Below are 18,452 nucleotides of genomic sequence, written 5' to 3' on the forward strand. Positions count from 1 at the left end.
AATCTCATCCTGCAATACTTAGCTTAACTGCACCTGTAAGACCCTATTTCCAAGTGAGTTTACATTCACAGGTACCGAGGTTAGGATTTGGACATATTTTTGGGGGGACACAATTCGATTCCCTGTAACACTATATTACACTCAGTCTCCTACGATGGTGCATACGCTGTTGGCTCTGAGAGAAGGTGGGATTCAATTCCACGAGCATTTACCCAGCACATTTCCTGGGCCCAGTACTGGGCTGGGTACTGTGAGAGGTACTGGGTACTGGGTACTGAGCCCTGTCTTCCCGGGGCTTACAGTCTTCTGGGAATGACACCAGCCATGTGCTGAGTGAGCAGGGAGTCCAGGGAAGGAGGGCAGGGGGCCCTTAGGCAGCTCATGACCCCACAATCATGCAGGAAAGGGACCAGGGTCCAATGCTGGGAGACAGCTGCGCAGTCCACATCATCAGGATGTCCCGTGACGGCCCGAGGGGAGTTGGGGAAGGATAGAGGCAAAGTGGGGGACTGCAGAGAGCAAGGCAAGGATCTGGCCATGGGGTATGAGAATCAGGCCCAGACGCCACTATACAGAGCTAAGCGGAAGCACTTCGACCCTAAGGTCAGGGACCCCAGGCTAGCCTGTGGGGCTTGCAAGGAGCAAAGCCAATGTTGTCCAGTAAAACACTGACACTGAGGGAGCAGAAGCAGCACCTGGCGGACTGGGACTGAGCAGGTGAGTGCTGACCAGGCTCCATATTCCCTCTGCCCCAGGTCAGCACTGGCCACAACTGGGGAGCCTGACCTGACAGAGGTGCGAGGAAAAAGGGCTCCGTGACCCCTGGACAGGTTCATCGCAGGTCACTACAGCCACAGCTGCTGGGGAACTGAGAATTGAAATGGAGCAGCAGAGACAAAGCGGAGAAGGAGGAGACTGGTGCATGACGGGACTCCAGAGAGAAAAGCTCAGGGCAGGGAAATCACATCAGAAGCCTGGTCAGAGGGGTAGAGTGGAGAGAAAAGGCGGGGTAAGAAGGTGAGGGCAAGTATACAACAGAGTTCCTTGGTTGCTAGCAGCCCAGCAAAGATATTCAGTGTCACAGCTTGTGGAATGGGGTGGCCTAGGTTCAAATCCTGCCTCTTCCTCTCCCCAACTGTGCCACTTGGGGCAAGTTACTTAACCTCTCTGGGCTTCATCTGGGGATAATGACAATCCCTGTCTTCCCAGGGTTGTTGCAAAGGTTGCCTTAGAATCTATGAAGCACTGAGAGCAGGACCTGGCACACGGTGCTATGTAAACATTTGTGAGTAGTACACTCAGGTAATTTGCACATTAATCAATATTTCTCGAATTGTGTTCCATGGAATCCTCAACTAAGAGGTGTTTCTATCAAAAAGATTCTTACAGTTAAATAAAATTGGAAAATGTCTTCTATCATATCCACAACACACTCGGACATGTCTGGAGTTTAAAAAAAAAAAAAGGCCCTGATCAGTTGCTCAGTGGTTAGAGTATCAGCCCACACATGGATCAATGGGTTCCGGGTTCGATTCACAGTCAAGGGCATGTATCTGTACCTCAATTGCAGGTTCCCCAGCCCCAGTAGGGGTGTGTGCAGGAGGCAACCAATGGATGTATCTCTCTCATGTCAATGTTTCTCTCTCTCTCCCCCGCCTCCTTCCACTCTCTCTAGAAGTAAATGGGAAAAAAATATCTGCGGGTGAGGATTAAAATAATAATAATAAATAAAAGTGGGTGTTTTTTTTTTTTAAAGAAAGAAAGAAGAAAAAAAAAACAAAAAACCTGTCGATGAGACAAGATGGCGGCAGAATAAGCGGACGCGTCCCAAGGCTTGGCCTGGAGCAAATAGAATGAGCAGCTGAAACAAATAACATCTACCCCAAATTGGCGAAGGAGACTCAGCTGGTGAGACAGTTTGCAGCCAGCAAGGGCAGAGTTCTCCTAGAAAGGTAAAAACCAGGGATCTGGGCAGAAAAGTTTGCCAGATTTCTGAGCCCAGAGGGTCAGAGGGAGACCGTGAGGCACCCAGCCGAGTTCCTTGGGACAGGCACAGCCCCTGATTGGAGAAAGGACATCGCAGGGCTGTTGGCGCTGGCGGATTTGAGATCTGGGTTCCATAATTATGGAAGACTGAGCCCAGAGGGGGCAGCCTGAAGCGCTGACCAGACCATGCAGTGCCGGTAAGAGAGGAGCTCACAGAGACTCAGTCTTCCCAGTTTCTGCGGCTAAGGGAGTTTATCACCACCAAGCCAGCAATGCAAGAAATGCTAAAGGAACTGGTGTAAAAAGAAGAAATAAAAAGCTAAGAAAGAAAACAGGCACAAAAAATAGAAATGGCTACAAACTAGTACCTAACAATAATAACTTTAAACGTAAATGGCTGAATGGATAAAAAAACATGACCCATATATTTGCTGTCTACAAGAGACCCACCTCAGAATAAGGGACTCACACAGACTGAAAGTGAAGGGATGGAAAAATATCTTTCAGGCAAATGGAAAGGAAAAAAAAGCTTGCGTAGCAATACTTATATCGGACAAAATAGACCTCAAAGTGAAGGCCATAACAAGAGATAAGGAAGGCCACTTCATAATACCAAAGGAATCAATACAACAAGAGGATATAACCCTGATAAACATATATGCACCCAATGCAGGAGCACCCAAATACATAAAAAAAAACTCCTGGAAGATATCAAGGGAGAGATCAACAACAATACAATCATAGTAGGGGACTTTATTTTTTTTATTTTACTTTATTTTTTAGTATATTTTATTGATTTTTTTTTTACAGAGAGGAAGGGAGAGGGATAGAGAGTTAGAAACATTGATGAGCGAGAAACATCGATCAGCTGCCTCCTGCACACTCCCTACTGGGTATGTGCCCACAACCAAGGTACATGCCCTTGGCCAGAATCGAACCTGGGACCCTTGAGTCCACAGGCTGTGCTCTATCCACTGAGCCAAACCAGTTAGGGCAGTAGGGGACTTTAATATACCACTGACATCACTAGACAAATCCTCTAGACAAAGAATCAGCAAAGAAACAGCAATCCTAAATGACTCACTATATCAGATGGACTTAATTGACATCTTCAGAATATTTCACCCCAAAGCCACGGAATATATGTTTTTCTCAAGTGCACATGGGAGATTTTTAAAAATAGACCACATATTGGGTCACAAGCAAAGTTTCCCCAAATTCAAGAAGATTGAAATCATACCAAGCATCTTCTCAGACCACAAAGGCATAAAATTAGAAACAAACTACAATAAAAACAACTCAAAATACACAAACACTTGGAAGCTGAATAACATGTTATTAAATATTGATTGGGTTACCAATGACATCAAAGAAGAAAATAAAAACATCCTGGAAACTAATGACAATGAAAACACAACAATCCAAAACCCATGGGACACAATGAAAGCAGTCCTGAGAGGGAAGTTTATAGCTCTACATGCCTATCTCAAAAAACAAGAAAAAATGGTAGTAAATCATCTAACTCTACATCTCAAATAATTAGAAAGAGAGCAACAAGAAAAGCCCAGAGTGAGCAGAAGGAAGGAGATAATAAAGATTAGAGCAGAAATAAACGACATAGAAACCAAAAAAACAATACATAAAATCAATGAAACCAAGAGCTGGTTCTTTGAAAGGATAAACAAGATTGACGAACCTCTAGCCAGGCTCACCAAGAAGCAAGGAGAGAGGACCCAAATAAACAAAATCAGAAATGATAGAGGTGAAATAACAACAGACCCCACAGAAATACAAATGATTGTTAAAAAATACTATGAACAACTCTTCTCCAACAAACTAGACAACCTGGAGGAAATGGACATATTCCTAGAAAAATACAACCTTCCAAAACTCAATCAGGAAGAATCTAAAAATCTCAATAGGTCAATAACTATGGAAGAAATTGAAGCAGTCATCAAAAAGCTTCCAGCAAACAAAAGCCCAGGGCCAGATGGCTTCACAGGGGAGTTTTACCAAACATTCAAGGAAGAACTAAAACCTATCCTCCTCAGACTACTACAAAAAATTCAAGAAGAAGGAACACTTCCAAGATCATTCTATGAAGCCAGCATCACCCTAATACCAAAACCAGGTAAAGACAACACATTGAAAGAGAATTACAGGCCAATATCCCTCATGAACATAGATGCCAAAATCCTCAACAAAATCTTAGCAAATTGGATCCAGCAGTACATCAGAAAGATCATATACCATGACCAAGTAGGATTTATCCCAGGGATGCAAGGATGGTACAATATCCACAAATCAATAAACGTGATGCATCACATAAAGACATTGAAAGAAAAAAACCACATAGTCATATCAATTGATGCAGAAAAAGCATTTGACAAAATTCAACACCCATTTTTTATAAAAACTCTCAGCAAGGTGGGAATAGAAGGATCATACCTCAACATAATAAAAGCCATATATGACAAACCCACAGCCAACATCATACTCAATGGACAAAAACTAAAACCATTTCCCCTAAGAACAGGAACAAGACAGGGATGCCCACTCTCACCACTCCTGTTCAACATAGTACTGGAAGTATTAGCCATTGCGATTAGACAAGAAGAAGAAATAAAAGGCATCCAAATTGGAAAAGAAGAAGTAAAACTGTCCTTATTCGCAGATGACATGATATTGTACATATAAAACCCTAAAGACTCCATCAAAAAACTATTAGACTTAATAAATGATTCGGCAATGTAGCAGGATACAAAATTAACGCCAAGAAATCTATGGCATTTCTATACACCAATAGTGAACTTACAGAAAGAGAGACTAAAAAAGCAATCCCATTTACCATTGCACCAAAAAAATTAAGATACCTAGGAATAAACTTAACCAAAGAGGTAAAAGACCTCTACTCAGAAAACTACAGGACGTTGAAAAAAGAGATAGAGGAAGACATAAACAGATGGAAGAACATACCATGTTCATGGATTGGTGTGGAGACCTGCTCCCAAAAGGTCCCGTAGGGTAATGGTGGCGTGGGATGAAAGCACCAGAGACCGGGGTTTAGGCGGACTGGCACAAAGCACCAGCAACTTTATTTTTTACACACACTGTTTTATAGCTAAGCTGTGGCTGGTCATGCTTCATAGATCACTGCTAGGGCCTGGCCTATCATAGGGAAGTAGCAGATCGTTACAAGCTGGGCAAGACTAGGCAAGCTTTGTCTAGTTCCATGTATGTTTGACAGTTGCTATGACAAAATGTCTGCTTGCCTAGATCACAAGAACTGGGGTGCAAGCCAAGCTCATGTCCTTTACATGACTTGGAGTTGGGTCAGGCCTTTCCTGTAGCCCCACGGCCTCTTACATCTCCACCTTCTTTGTGTTTTAGGCGCAGTTCGTGTACAGCGGTTTGCAAGGATTGGAGGCTTCCTCCAATGGCTTGGATGTAGACTGGAAGTAGACAAAGCAGAACGGTTATGCATATAAGTAGCATAATCCTGGAACCTAATCATGTGGTCCACTGGGTAGAAGAAAACCAACTTTCAATCTCATTAAAAATCTTAGCTGCTACCTCCGCAGGCGGAAGCTCAGGTCCCTTTGCACTCATTATAGCCTGAATTTCCTCATGCAGTTTCAAAGTTATACAATCAATCATTGTTGCTAAGTGCAGTTACTAAAACATAAGTGAATTACATAAAACCATAATTAATCAATAATGCCTGTTACCAAGGTACTTATTAATCAACTTTGCCCCGTTGCTCTAGCTACTAATATAAACTTGCCCTGTTTCCCAGTTAGAGGTGAGGTTGTGTAATCCACTATCTACCTGTTGGGCTGTAAGGATAGAGGTCTCCAAGGCAAATCCTGATGCTACAGCAGAAGAAATAATTACCATAGTAGACATAATAAAAGCTATTAAGGAATATACAGAGGAACAGTGGATACATTCTAGCTGAGGGTCTTGTTAAACAATGCTTGAAAATGAGAGTCCCCCAAATGTCCATCAGGCCTCACCCAAGTTCCTTGAGTATAGTCCGAGTCGTTAGTAGTCAAAGGAGGATCAGGGTCATTCCAAGTCAATCATATGAGCCCAGTGAACCTCAGCTGAAGTCACTGGCAAGAGTCCAGTCAAGGCGATCAAAGCCAAAATTAACTCCTAGGAAGAGTTCCGAGTGAATGCTTTGAGCTTCTGCATCCAGCCTCTTCAAAGAGCCCTAGGTGAGGAGGGGCCATCTCCGTCCGAAGGGTCTGCCGACGACGCCTCCGCCTCCGCCTCCGCTGCCTCTTCCTCAGAGATCCGATCGCAAACTCGGTCATTGGGGTCTGTATCTAGAACTTAAACACAAGCATACCCTCTTCCCCAAGTTAGTAACTCGACCAGGCCTTTCTAAAAGGAGGATTCCTGATCCCGGTACATTACTTTAGAATTGGGCTTACGTTCTTGAGGAACAAAGTGTTTTTCAGCAGCCATTTCCCCATGCTGCTGATTTAAAAAATTTAAAAAGTACAGTGCCCTATTTAGCCTATCTCTGGGGGTCATTCCTCTACTCCCCCTTTTTTGTTTTAACAATATAGCCTTTAAGGTAGAATGGGCACGTTTTACAATACCCTGACTAGTGGGATTATAGGGGATGCCAGTAATATGAGTGCTTATAAAGATACTGGCTTCTTATGGTAGGTAAGTTGCCACTGGTAGGAAATTTTTGGCCTACCTGCTTGTTCTGTTGGGGGAAGGAAGGCTAGTCCTTCCTCTATTAGAAATCGCATTGGAAAGCCAGCCTTAATTAAAGGGCGTAGCTGTCTTTTACCTGGGCTATTTAGATTTTTATAATTAATATATTTTAATAATTCTTAAGATTTAAATCTAATTTATTATTTTAAGGCATATTTTTTAGTACATTTTTGTAATAAAGATAATTTTACTGAATTTCCTTTTTGGTCTTGAAGTTAACTTTTTAACACCCTTTATTAGTATTTAAAGACTGTTCTTTATTATGGAAATGCCAATCCTGCTGCTAGAATCTAGCCAGCATCTTTTTTCCTATGGGTTAAATTTGCCATTTTTCTTAGGAAATAACTAGTCTTGGGTTTTATTTTGTACATTTGTAAAGAGATTTTAGCTCAAAACTCTATCTAAATGTCCAAAATTGGACGATGCGCGCATTAGTTCCAAGCTATTTTTTCTCTTTACACGTGTACAGAAATTCCAGATGCATTTTTAAATTTTTGTAAAACTTTTCAATTACGAGAAGGAGATTTTAAATTAGAATACTTGGGGAGGGGGCATCCATATTGGATCACCACGTGCTCCCTTCTTCCTTTCCTCCACATCCTGCTTTGGGGGAAGTTTTAGCAAATGACTCAGATGGCGTATTTGTTTCCAACTTTCTGCCACGTTTCTTTAGTTAAACTATTGACCTACACTTGAATATAGGGAATTTGGTCGGGGTGGCCCGGCCAACCGTAGACAACATGGTGAACCTGAAAAGCGGTGGTTAAATCATAAGTCCTATACGTCTGGCCATCCCACCTGGAAAGTGGGCCACTCCCGTTCAGAATTTCTGCAAATCAAAAGCATTAACATCTTAACCCTTAAATCTACCCTAGAACTTTAACTTAATACAGTAAATTTACAACCTAGGTAAGAGCAACTGATAGACAGAAATCTTTATTAGCTAAGTGGGCTGATTCCCCTTTAATAGTGAGCAAAAGACTCTGAGAAAAATAATTCTCGCAGCTGCCAAGAGACTTTTGCAGACTACCACAGGTCCAGCCCAAACGTTCAGCCAAGCGTATCAACAGAACAGCAGAATAAATCAAAGTAGCTTTAACTTCACACAGACCAGTTAACAGTGGGTTTACTTTGTCCCCATCCCATGATGATCGGTGGCGAAAGACAGACAAGGGAGGGGGTGACCTGTTTTTACAGATCCTCATGCAGATGCCCGCCTGGCCGCGTCCCTTAGGAGCTTAGATTCGTCTTAGCTAAGGTGCACCTGTATAAACCCCGGGCCTGGTCACCTCCACATGGGGGTGAGTCACCGTTATGCCATATGACGAATCGCGGAACCGCAGGTTGGGGCCCACTCGGACTCCGTAACCGAAGTTGTGGAGCCACATAAAGGAGAGGAGAGGGCAGGCCCCCTCCCTCCACACTCACACACTTTCACCAGACATTCACTCAGAGTTTAAACAATCCACCCAATTCCTAACAAATTCCCAATTTCTGAGGGAGCTCTATAGCTTCCTGGGAGGTGATCTAGCTCCTCTTCCACTCACTCGGAGTGGGCCTGGCTGATAGGGGGTCGACGAAGATGACTGACCCTAACCTATTTTGATAAAGACAAAGACAATAAAGAACAAAGACAAAACAAACCAGACAAATGCAACCTAAGGTTGTCTGGAACCTGCAGCTCGCTCCTTGAAGTCCTGAAAATTTTTCAAAAAACATTGCAGCGGGGTGCACACAGAAGCAGACGACTCTTTGATAACAAATACCAAGACAACAAATACCAGACAACAAACACCAGAGAGACAAACCCAGTGCATGGCCACCGTCGTGGCCCCCCGGCTGGAGTCGGGAGGTAGTTACTCAAGCCCCTCTTGCCTGCAGCATGTTCTTTAACATCTGCGCATACAGAGAGCACTCTTTGGTCTCTAATTGCCCCAGTTTTATTCCTAATTAACACAAATTCCCCAAAACTTACTATTACTTAATGGACTTGGCCGAGTGATACTCCGGGGTCCTCACGCAGCCCACCTTCAGCCCCACGTTGGGCGCCAATTGTGGAGACCCACTCCCAAAAGGTCCCGTAGGGTAATGGCAGCATGGGATGAAAGCACCAGAGACTGGGGTTTAGGAGGACTGGCACAAAGCACCAGCAACTTTATTTTTTACACACACTGTTTTATAGCTAAGCTGTGGCTGGTCATGCTTCATAGATCACTGCTAGGGCCTGGCCTATCATAGGGAAGTAGCAGATCGTTACAAGCTGGGCAAGACTGGGCAAGCTTTGTCTAGTTCCATCTATGTTTGACAGTTGCTATGACAAACAGTTGCTATGACAAAATGTCTGCTTGCCTAGATCACAAGAACTGGGGTGCAAGCCAAGTACCTCTTACAGATTGGTAGAATCAACATCATTAAAATGTCCATACTATCCAAAGCAATCTATAAACTCAATGCACTTCCCATTAAAATACCAACGGCATGTTTTACAGACCTAGAACGAAGTCTCCAAAAATTCATCTGGAATAAAAAAAAAGACTCCGAATAGCTGCAGTGATCCTGAGAAAGAAGAACAAAGTTGGTGGGATCTCAATACCAGATATCAAGCTGTATTACAAAGCCACTGTTCTCAAAACTGCCTGGTACTGGCACAAGAACAGACATATAGATCAATGAAATAGAATAGAGAGCCCAGAAATTGACCCAAACCAATATGCTCAATTAATATTTGACAAAGAAGGCAAGAACATACAATGGAGTCAAGATAGACTGTCAAACTACAGCAGGAAGGCCGGGGAGGGTTGGCGGGGTGGGTAAGAGATTAACCGAAGGACTTGTATGCATGCATATAAGCATAACCAATGGACACAAGACACTGGGGGGTATGGGAGGTTAGGGGAAGGTCAAGGGGAGAAAAAAAAAGGAGACATATATAATACTCTTTGTAATACTTTAAGCAATAAAACCATTAAAAAAAACAACAACCTGTCTAACTTTTTTTAGCCTAGTGTTTCCAAAACCTAGTGGACCGTGGAAGTTCTGGACACCTTGTGGGACTGTTCCACGGGACCCCAGTTTGGGAAGTGCAATGAAGGAAGGCAGTCGGGAGTCTCCTGAAGTAGGGGAAGGGGCCTTCAGGAGAAACCATGGGCAGGGGTAAGCCTCAGTAAGCCCCAAGTGCCAGAGAAGAGGGAAGGAGGGGGCCTAGATGCTAGGGGCGAGGGGCCATAAGAGAAGGAAAGGGTGCATGGGAGAGATCCATGGTAGGAAGGGGACTAAAAAGACCAGGGTACTGTTGGCTGTGGAGGGGAGAACAGAGAAGGCAGCTGTGATCCTGGGAATTCACATTTGGGAGGCGGGAAATGAGGAGTGAGGAGCATTCTTCATTCACTTACACACTCTCTCAGCCTCCGCCCACTCACGCCACCGCCCCCTCCCAGTGGGCTTCCCCGAGGACAGGCCTGGAGAGGGAAAGGTGGGGTCAGCTGCCTCCTGGGGAAGAACAGCCCCCAGAAGGCACCGAGGCATGCGGCCCCACTATGGACAGGTTGTGTGGTTGTAAAATCGGCAGCAGTTGTCCAGGCTGAACTCCGGGCTGGTGCTGAAAGAAAGCAAAGGCTTCAGTCTGACCCCCAGCACTGGCTCTGCTGGCCCCTACAGGCTGTGCAACCCTGGAAAAGTTGCTCCATGTCTCTGGTCCATCTTTCTTCCCCAAATTTGGTCCTCAAGTCCCACTTCCTCCTCCCCTGGCCACATCAACCACGACCAAGACCTTTCTATTCCTTGCCCAGGTGCCCATGGCATCCCCTGGCCCTCACCTCTGAAAGGCCTTGCGGCAGCACTGGTACACATCAAAGCTGGTGCTGCTGAGGGTCGTGTTCAGGAGGCTCGTACAGTTGACCTCGGCCTCCCTTGGCACATAGAGGATCCCTATGCAGAGAAAGCAGATGGCAAGCAGGGTCTATCCCCTCACTTCCCACCCTCAGGGACTTCCAAAGAGTCCAGAGCCCCACCGCCCAGCCCAGCGAGAAATCAGGGCTCTGCCAGGCAGGGACTCACCTGCCACACAGGCGTTCATCAGGGATACACAGGCCCCTGTGAAGAGGGCCCGCAGCACGATCTGGGAGAAGTCGCTCTTCCGTTGGGGGACCATGGAGGCTGCAAGGGGACAGGAATGCTCAGGGCCAGGACGCCGAGGGCCTCTCTGCCCACGCTCTGCACCGCTGGCTGCATCTGCTGACTCCCCTTTCTCTTCTAGGTGGCCAGGGATGGACACTGTCCTCCTGACACTGGCTGAGTTTGGGAGTCCTTGGCCTGACTAGGTAGCACCCCACACCTCTCCACACACATCACCAGAGGCAGATGTAGGAAAAGAACCTGAGTCTGGAGTCAGGCGGACCTGGGATTAAATACAGGCCTAGCCATTGGCTAGCTGTGGGACTTGGGCTATCACTTCACTTCTCCACGAATCAGTGTCCTCCTCTGTAAAATGGGGTGGTTACAAGCCCAGGCAGGGGGACTGCGAAGAGTGGAAGGAAGGGGTTTCTGCAGAGAGCTGAGAGCTGGGCAGAGCCTGCCTCCCTGGGTGCCCAAGGCCTGCCTGTCCACTGGGAGTGGGAAATGGCAGGCCAGGGTCTCAGGGGAGAGACCAGCACTGTGCTTCCGGTCCCTCCCCAGATCCCAGAGCCAGGCTCGGCCTGGGCTGCATCCAGAGCCAAGAAATCATGGAATTCCTGGGCTGGGAGGAACCTCCATGGCCATCTCATTCAGGCCTCGCCTTAGACAAAGGCGGGAACTGAGGCCTACAGGTCCCCAGGAAGTTGTTTCATAGCCAGGACTAGAGCCCAGGTCCCCGACAGTCCAGGACGCCCGGGATGCCCCCCAAGACTCACCCAGGCCTCCCAGCATGATGCCAATGGAGCTGAGGTTGGCAAATCCACACAGGGCATATGTCGTGAGGATTTCTGCTCGGACCTGGAATTACAGAGGATGAGTGAGGAGGGGCTCCCTCAGACGGGACGGGAGCACCCTACACCACCCAGCTCCCTGGCCTTCACATCACCCACTTGCTCTGTGTGTTTTTTTAAGATATATTTTTATTGATTTCAAAGAGGAAGGGAGACAGAGAGATAAAAATGTCAATGGTGAGAGAGAATCTTTGATTGGCTGCCTCCTGCACACCCTACACTGGGGATTGAGCCCACAACCCTGGCATGTGCCCCTACCAGGAATGGAACCTCGACCTCCTAGTTCATAGGTGGATTCTCAGCCACTGAGTTACACCTGCTGGGCTGTTGTGTGTCTTTGACCTTGGGAACACTCAGTGCTGCCCCGCCAGGCCTTGCACGCCCACCTCTAAGTCAGGTCAAGCTGCACCACCTCAGGCGCCCTTCGCTCTGCTCAGCTTAATCACCAGCCCTTCTGGATGTGATTCAGGCGGGCTCAGTCCTACCAAGCTCCGCACCCAGAGGCACTTGGGTGACTGGCCCCTTCCCAACACTCTACAGTCTTGCACTCCTGTCTCCTGTGGACTCTTCTGCTGAGAACTCTGAGGGTGGAGGGATTGTGGCCTAGTGAAGAGAGTGAGGGACATGGAACCCAACCAACTTGGATTCCAGGCTTGTCCCCAGGTATGATCAGGTTGAGCAAGTCAATAGCCTCTTTATGTTTTCATTCCTCCATCTGGAGGGTGGGGAAGACAGTACCAGCTTGGAAGGGCTATTGCAAGGATCGTATCATCTATGGGAAATACCAGGCACACAGTACAAGTTCAAGCAAAGTAATTCTTCTCTTTTGCTCTGCACAATTACTTAATTTTCCGGAAAGAGGTGTTTCGAGTCAAAATGCAACAATTTGAGAGGAGGGGGCAGGGATTGGCTTAGACCAGGGGTGGCCAAACTTTTTGACTCGAGGGTCACAATGGGTTCTTAAACTGGACCGGAGGGCCGGAACAAAAGCATGGATAAAGTGTTTGTGTGAACTAATATAAATTCAAAGTAAACATCATTACATAAAAGGGTATGGTCTTTTTTTTTTTAGTTTTATTCATTTCAAACGGGCCGGATCCGGCCCGTGGGCCGTAATTTGCCCACAGCTGGCTTAGACCCATGCTTCATATCATATAAAAAAATCAATTCTAGATCATTGAAGTAGATAAATATTGATATTTTAAACAACAAATAATGCAAAATATAGAATAATTATTATAGTTACAATGTAGTGTTATTACTCTCATTTTGGAGAGGGGAAAGCTGAGGCTCAGAGTGGTTAGGTAACTGAGGAAGTTCACACAGCAAGAATGCGGCTGTGTCAGATTTTGAACTCAGTTCTGCCTTCAAAGCTCATGCTTTTAACAACACCATGATGTTCCAGAAATTTAACACTTAGCAGATTTCTGGAGTGGAGAGAACTAAGTTTAAAAATACTAGAAGAATTCCCAAAGGAAAAGATTTGGTGTAAAATGTGTGGTAAAAGAAAAATCACTGAATACAAAATAAAGGGAGGGGGAGGAAAATATGTGTAGACAATGTGACAGAAAACGGTTAATGTCTTTATACCATAAAGAGTTTATTAAAATTAATATAAAAAATATAGCCCTAGCAGTCAGTGATGGCGAACCTTTTGAGCTCGGCGTGTCAGCATTTTGAAAAACCCTAACTTAACTCTGGTGCCATGTCACATATAGAAATTTTTTGATGTCTGCAACCATAGTAAAACAAAGACTTATATTTTTGATATTTATTTTATATATTTAAATGCCATTTAACAAAGAAAAATCAACCAAAAAAATGAGTTTGCGTGTCACCTCTGACACGCATGTCATAGGTTCACCATCACTGCCCTAGCTGGTCTGACTCAGTGAATAGAGTGTCCGCCTGTAGACTGAAGGGTCCCGGGTTCGATTCTGATCAAGGGCACATGTTTCTATCTCTCTCTATCTCTCTATTTCTCTATTCCTGGTACCTCACAGAATGCATGGCACCTCAGAAGTCTCAACAAATACTTGCTGAAGGAATGAAGTTCATGAAAAAATGACCCTGCTCTGGCTGGGTGGCTCAGTTGGTTGGAGCATCGTCCCATACACCAAAAGGTTGTGGGTTTGATTCCCGACCAGGGTACATACTTACCATACACCAAAAGGTTGCAGGTTCGATCCCCAGTCAGGGGAGTGTGTGTGGGGGGGGTAACAGATCAATGTTTCTCACTCACATCGATGTTTCTCTCCCTCCCTTTCTCTCTCAAAAAATCAATAAACATATCCTCGGGTAAGGATTTTTTAAAATGGTCCTGAAGGAGTGTACCATCCACTATCTCTACAGAAGAGAGTGAGAGAGGAGCTGAGGATGAGGAGTGAGAGGGAATCTGTGCTTTTTACTCCATATAAACTTTTTTTTTAAAAGAGTACACTCCTTTACAATTAAAAGACAAAAAGAATATTTCATGTTAAAAGTTCCTAGTAACCCAAGAAACATAAATGAACACCATGAGCTATTATTTGCCCATTCAACTAGCAGAACTTCTTTTTTTAAGAGGCGACTCAGTGCTGTTCAGTGTGTGGTGAAGGCATTGCTCACAGGCACAGCTGGGGGTGATTTCAGTTGCTACAACCCTTTGGGAAAGTTACTGGCAGCAACCACAGGAGGACTCACGCCCCGTGGCTTGAGTCATCCCACATCTGGAAAAGCTCCTGAGGAAATGATCCGAGAGCAGGGAAAAGTTCTGTAAACAAACCTTCAGCATTGTGCATGATTGCCAAATAACGGAATTCACCTGGACTGATGATAAATCAATATCATTTTTGATATGTGTAATGTGTGAGAATACAGATATCAAAAATGAAGCTTAGCCCTACCTCGTTTGGCTCAGTGGATAGAGTGTCGGCCTGTGGACTGAAGGGTCCCTAACTCAATTCCAGTCAAGGGCACATGCCTGGGTTGTGGGCTCAATTCCAAGCGGGGGACGTGCAGGAGGCAGCCGATCCATGATTCTCTCTCATCATTGATGTTTCTATCCCTCTCTCCCTCTCCCTTCCTCTCTGAATCAATAAAAAAAAAAATTTTTTTTAAATGAAGCTTAGCCCAGTCGGTGTGGCTCAGTGGTTGAGTGTTAACCTATGAACCAGGAGGTCATGGTTTGATTCCTGGTCAGGGCACATGCCCGGGTTATAGGCTCAATCCCCAGTAGGAGATGTGCAGGAGGTAGCAATCAATGATTCTCTCTCATCATTGATGTTTCTATCTCTCTCTATCTCTCTCCCTTCCTCTCTGAAATCAATACAAAAAAATATATAGCATACTTTTTAAATGATGCTTATGTCATAATAGGTGAGAAAAGCTGGCTACAATAGACTTTGAAAACTAAAATGAAAACTATACAAATTATCTTTAAAAGAATAGAAGAAACTGTATACAACAATAGCTATTATTTTAGGCTGGTGTGAGATTGGTAACTTTTTCATTCGTGATGATGTTACATGGAGTTTGAATTCTTTTACAAAGGTTCATTTTATAGCTTTTATAGTTTTAAAAATAAATTTTAACAGAAAGAGCCAACCCCTGAACTGAATGCCATGTACTGACAGCGACTATAGTGGTAAGGTCTCCCTACTTCACCCTCAGGGCTCACTGGAGGCTCATACCTATTCCTTCGGGGTAGATATAGCAGGTGTTACACCAGTTTTTCTAGAGAGGCAAGGAGCAGCGGCTGGCCCAAGGCCACACAGGATGGTAGCCCATCTATGGCCAGATCTCCCACATCCCCAACAAGGCTCCTTCCCCGCACCTCAGCCTCCTGAGGACCCAAGGTGATGGCCGTGAGGCCCGAAGCCGTCTTGGGGCCAGGGCAGTAGGACGTGGGAGGTGGAACGCAGGGCCCAGGGAGCAGGAAGAGCATCTGGGTCATGCTCCTGCCTCAGGGAGGGGACCGGACACTCACAGAGATCCACTGCTTCTCGCCATCGATCCACTCCTCAACCCCAGCAAGGCGGCGGTGCTTGTACTTGGAGAGCTTCTCATAGGCCACAAACTCGTTCAGAAACAGCTTGATCCCCAGCAGCTCGGACACCACCGGGCAGTCCTCCCAGGCCACTCCCATTAAGAAAGCCACCGGCCGCAGGATGTAGGAGCAGATGAGCTGAGACACAAGGCAAGGGGAGCTGCTGGGACCCCGGCTGGCCTGGGCTCTGCTGAATGTCCACCACCACCCACTGCCCAGGACTGCCCCCTCCCCAGGCCGTGCGGGTCAGCCGGGGCTGTACCTGGAAGCTGAGCCCCTGGATGTTCACCATGTCCCCCAGCCAGGAGAAGGTAGCGTTGATGAAGTCCAGCACAGCCAGGAAGGCGATCAGGTTGGCCACGATGTTGGCAATGACGACCACAGAGATGGCGGCCCCGCTGCTGGCGGCTTCTAAGATGTTCTGAGCATCTCTGTTGTTGGGATCAAGAGTCATCTTATTGACCTGACCCCACACACAGCGAGGCCTCTCATCCTATGGCAGTGACGGCGAACCTTTTGAGCTCGGCGTGTCAGCATTTTGAAAAACCCTAACTTAACTCTGGTGCCGTGTCACATATAGAAATTTTTTGATCTTTGCAACCATAGTAAAACAAAGACTTATATTTTTGATATTTATTTTATATATTTAAATGCCATTTAACAAAGAAAAATCAACGAAAAAGAGTGAGTTCGCGTGTCACCTCTGACACGCGTGTCATAGGTTCGCCATCACTGTCCTATGGGGTCAGAGAAGAACCCTGGACAATGTAGTTCAGAGCCGAAGGTCCTTGTTTTTGCCCTTTGACACACACAGAGAGAAGGGCTGGTCCCAGCACCAGGAGGAGACCCAGGCTTCCAAGGCAGAGCAGCCCACGACAGGAACCACGAGCCACATGTGGCTTCGGAGCACTTGAAAGGAGACTGCTCAGAGCTGAGGTGTGTGGTAAGTGGAAATCACACACTAGGTTTTTAGAGATTTAGTACCAAAAAATTCAATATGAAAACAAATCATTTTATAAAAATGTTGAGAAGATAATATTTTGGATATATTGGGTTAATAAAGTATTTTATTAAACTCTCCTGCTTCTTTTTACTTTTTAAAAGACAGCGACTAGAAAATTTTAAATCATATTTCTATAGAGCAGTGCTGGTCTCGACCTTCATGGCATTGTGAGCATACTGTATCCCCATGCTCATTTGTCAAAAGTGATATCTTTTCAAGATTTTTATTTATTTTTTAAATATATTTTGATGGATTTCAGAGAGGAAGGGAGAGGGAGAGAGAGATAGAAACATCAGTGATGAAAAACAATCATTGATTGGCTGCCTCCTGCAGGCCCCCTACTTGGGATTGAGCCCACAACCTGGGCATGTACCCTTGACCGGAATAGAAGCCAGGACCCTTCAGTCTGCAGGCCAATGCTCTATCCACCGTGCCAAACTGGCTAGGACCCTTTTCAACATTTTTAAAGGATAGATGTTACTCGGCAGCTGTTAAGAACACGATGAAGAGATGTTAGGAAGCGAGTGAGATCCGGGACAGCGCTCAGGAAGTGAATATGTGATTGACACACTGGTGGTCAGAGCTCAAGGTTTGTGGAGAAGGTGGCAAGACCCTCCTCACCACACAAGACCCAGGCCACTCTCCCATGCCTTGACCAGCCCATTGTTTCCTGCTGTTCCAAGATGGAAATTAAGATGCAAGAACTGGAGTTCACGTTTTTCTAAGCGAAGCCACAAAGGGGGCAGTTTAAGGCAAGAGGTGAGCCTGGGCTTGGTGGAAGGGCAGAGAACATGGGACCCACTGCTGTCTCCTGCCTCTGCTCCTGTCCCCACCTCCCCACCAGCATGAGTCCTGCTGTGCTCACCCGGAGCTTAGCTGCACTCCTTCCTGTTTCCTGAACCTGGACTCCTCCACCTCCGGGTAGACCAGCTTGGAGAGGGCCAACGCGCACGGCGCGGCCATCACAGAGGCAGCAATCAAAGAGGCGGCGTCGATCTGCAAGAGGGAGATGGGGGTTACAGGAGGACGTGGGGGCCAAGCAGTGCTGCCCGGGGCCACTGTACTCAGCCCCACTGGGCTGTCATTATTGTCCGAACTGCTGCCACCTTTGTCCATTATAATTCCTTTTACGTGCAGCGGGCCCCAGGCTATAGTACAGAGCTCATATTTCCCCCAGAGTGTCTGTAAGTCAGGCGGATGAGTACAGTTGACCCTTGAGAAAGCAGGGGTCAGGGACACCAAACACCAGTCAAAAATAGTCAAAAATCTGCATATAACTTCTGGCTCCTCCAAAAGTTAACTACTCATAACCTGCTGTTGACCGGAAGCCTTACCAATACCAGTCAATTAACACATATTTTGTATGTTGTATCCTTACAATAGAGAAAAGAAAATCATGAAAAAGGGAAAATATAGTACTTACTGAATAATATCCCTGTCAAAGTGGGTCCAGACTGTTCAAACTCATGCTGTTCAAGAGACAACTGTAGTGTTACCCCATTTTATAAAGAAGGAAACTGAGTCCCCAAAGGATTAAGTCTGACTTGCCCAATATAGAGAAAGACAAAGAATTAAAACCCATCAGGCCTTTTGGCTCAAAGTTCAAAGTTCATCCTTCTCTTCTGGGCTGTCTCCCTTTGACCATTAATACAAGGACTGGTTGACCACTGGTGGAGGGGTTTGTGATGGTTTCAGACAAAGTTCACAGAACATGAGAGTTGAAATGGATCCAAGAGGT

General features: G+C 45.8%; 1 protein-coding gene across 3 annotated transcripts in view; it reads right to left on the reverse strand.

The window, feature by feature from the left end:
- Positions 1 to 5,885: 5,885 nt before the first annotated feature.
- The window catches only part of SLC28A1 (solute carrier family 28 member 1), a 42,612-nt gene continuing 30,045 nt past the window's right edge, over positions 5,886 to 18,452 (reverse strand). For all 3 annotated transcript variants that reach the window (XM_070400385.1, XM_070400386.1, XM_070400384.1), the window contains exons 12-18: positions 17,580 to 17,710; positions 15,974 to 16,142; positions 15,652 to 15,849; positions 11,610 to 11,691; positions 10,777 to 10,875; positions 10,536 to 10,647; positions 5,886 to 10,318 (exon numbers count right to left, since the gene is read on the reverse strand). In XM_070400385.1, the coding sequence (XP_070256486.1) occupies positions 10,255 to 10,318; positions 10,536 to 10,647; positions 10,777 to 10,875; positions 11,610 to 11,691; positions 15,652 to 15,849; positions 15,974 to 16,142; positions 17,580 to 17,710 (855 nt within the window). In that variant the 3' untranslated portion in view covers positions 5,886 to 10,254. The remainder of the gene's footprint in view (positions 10,319 to 10,535; positions 10,648 to 10,776; positions 10,876 to 11,609; positions 11,692 to 15,651; positions 15,850 to 15,973; positions 16,143 to 17,579; positions 17,711 to 18,452) is intronic.

Source organism: Myotis yumanensis, unplaced genomic scaffold (assembly GCF_028538775.1).
Source record: "Myotis yumanensis isolate MYYU_CA2020_CCGP unplaced genomic scaffold, mMyoYum1.0.hap1 SCAF_20, whole genome shotgun sequence".
Classification (NCBI taxonomy): Eukaryota; Metazoa; Chordata; class Mammalia; order Chiroptera; family Vespertilionidae; genus Myotis; species Myotis yumanensis.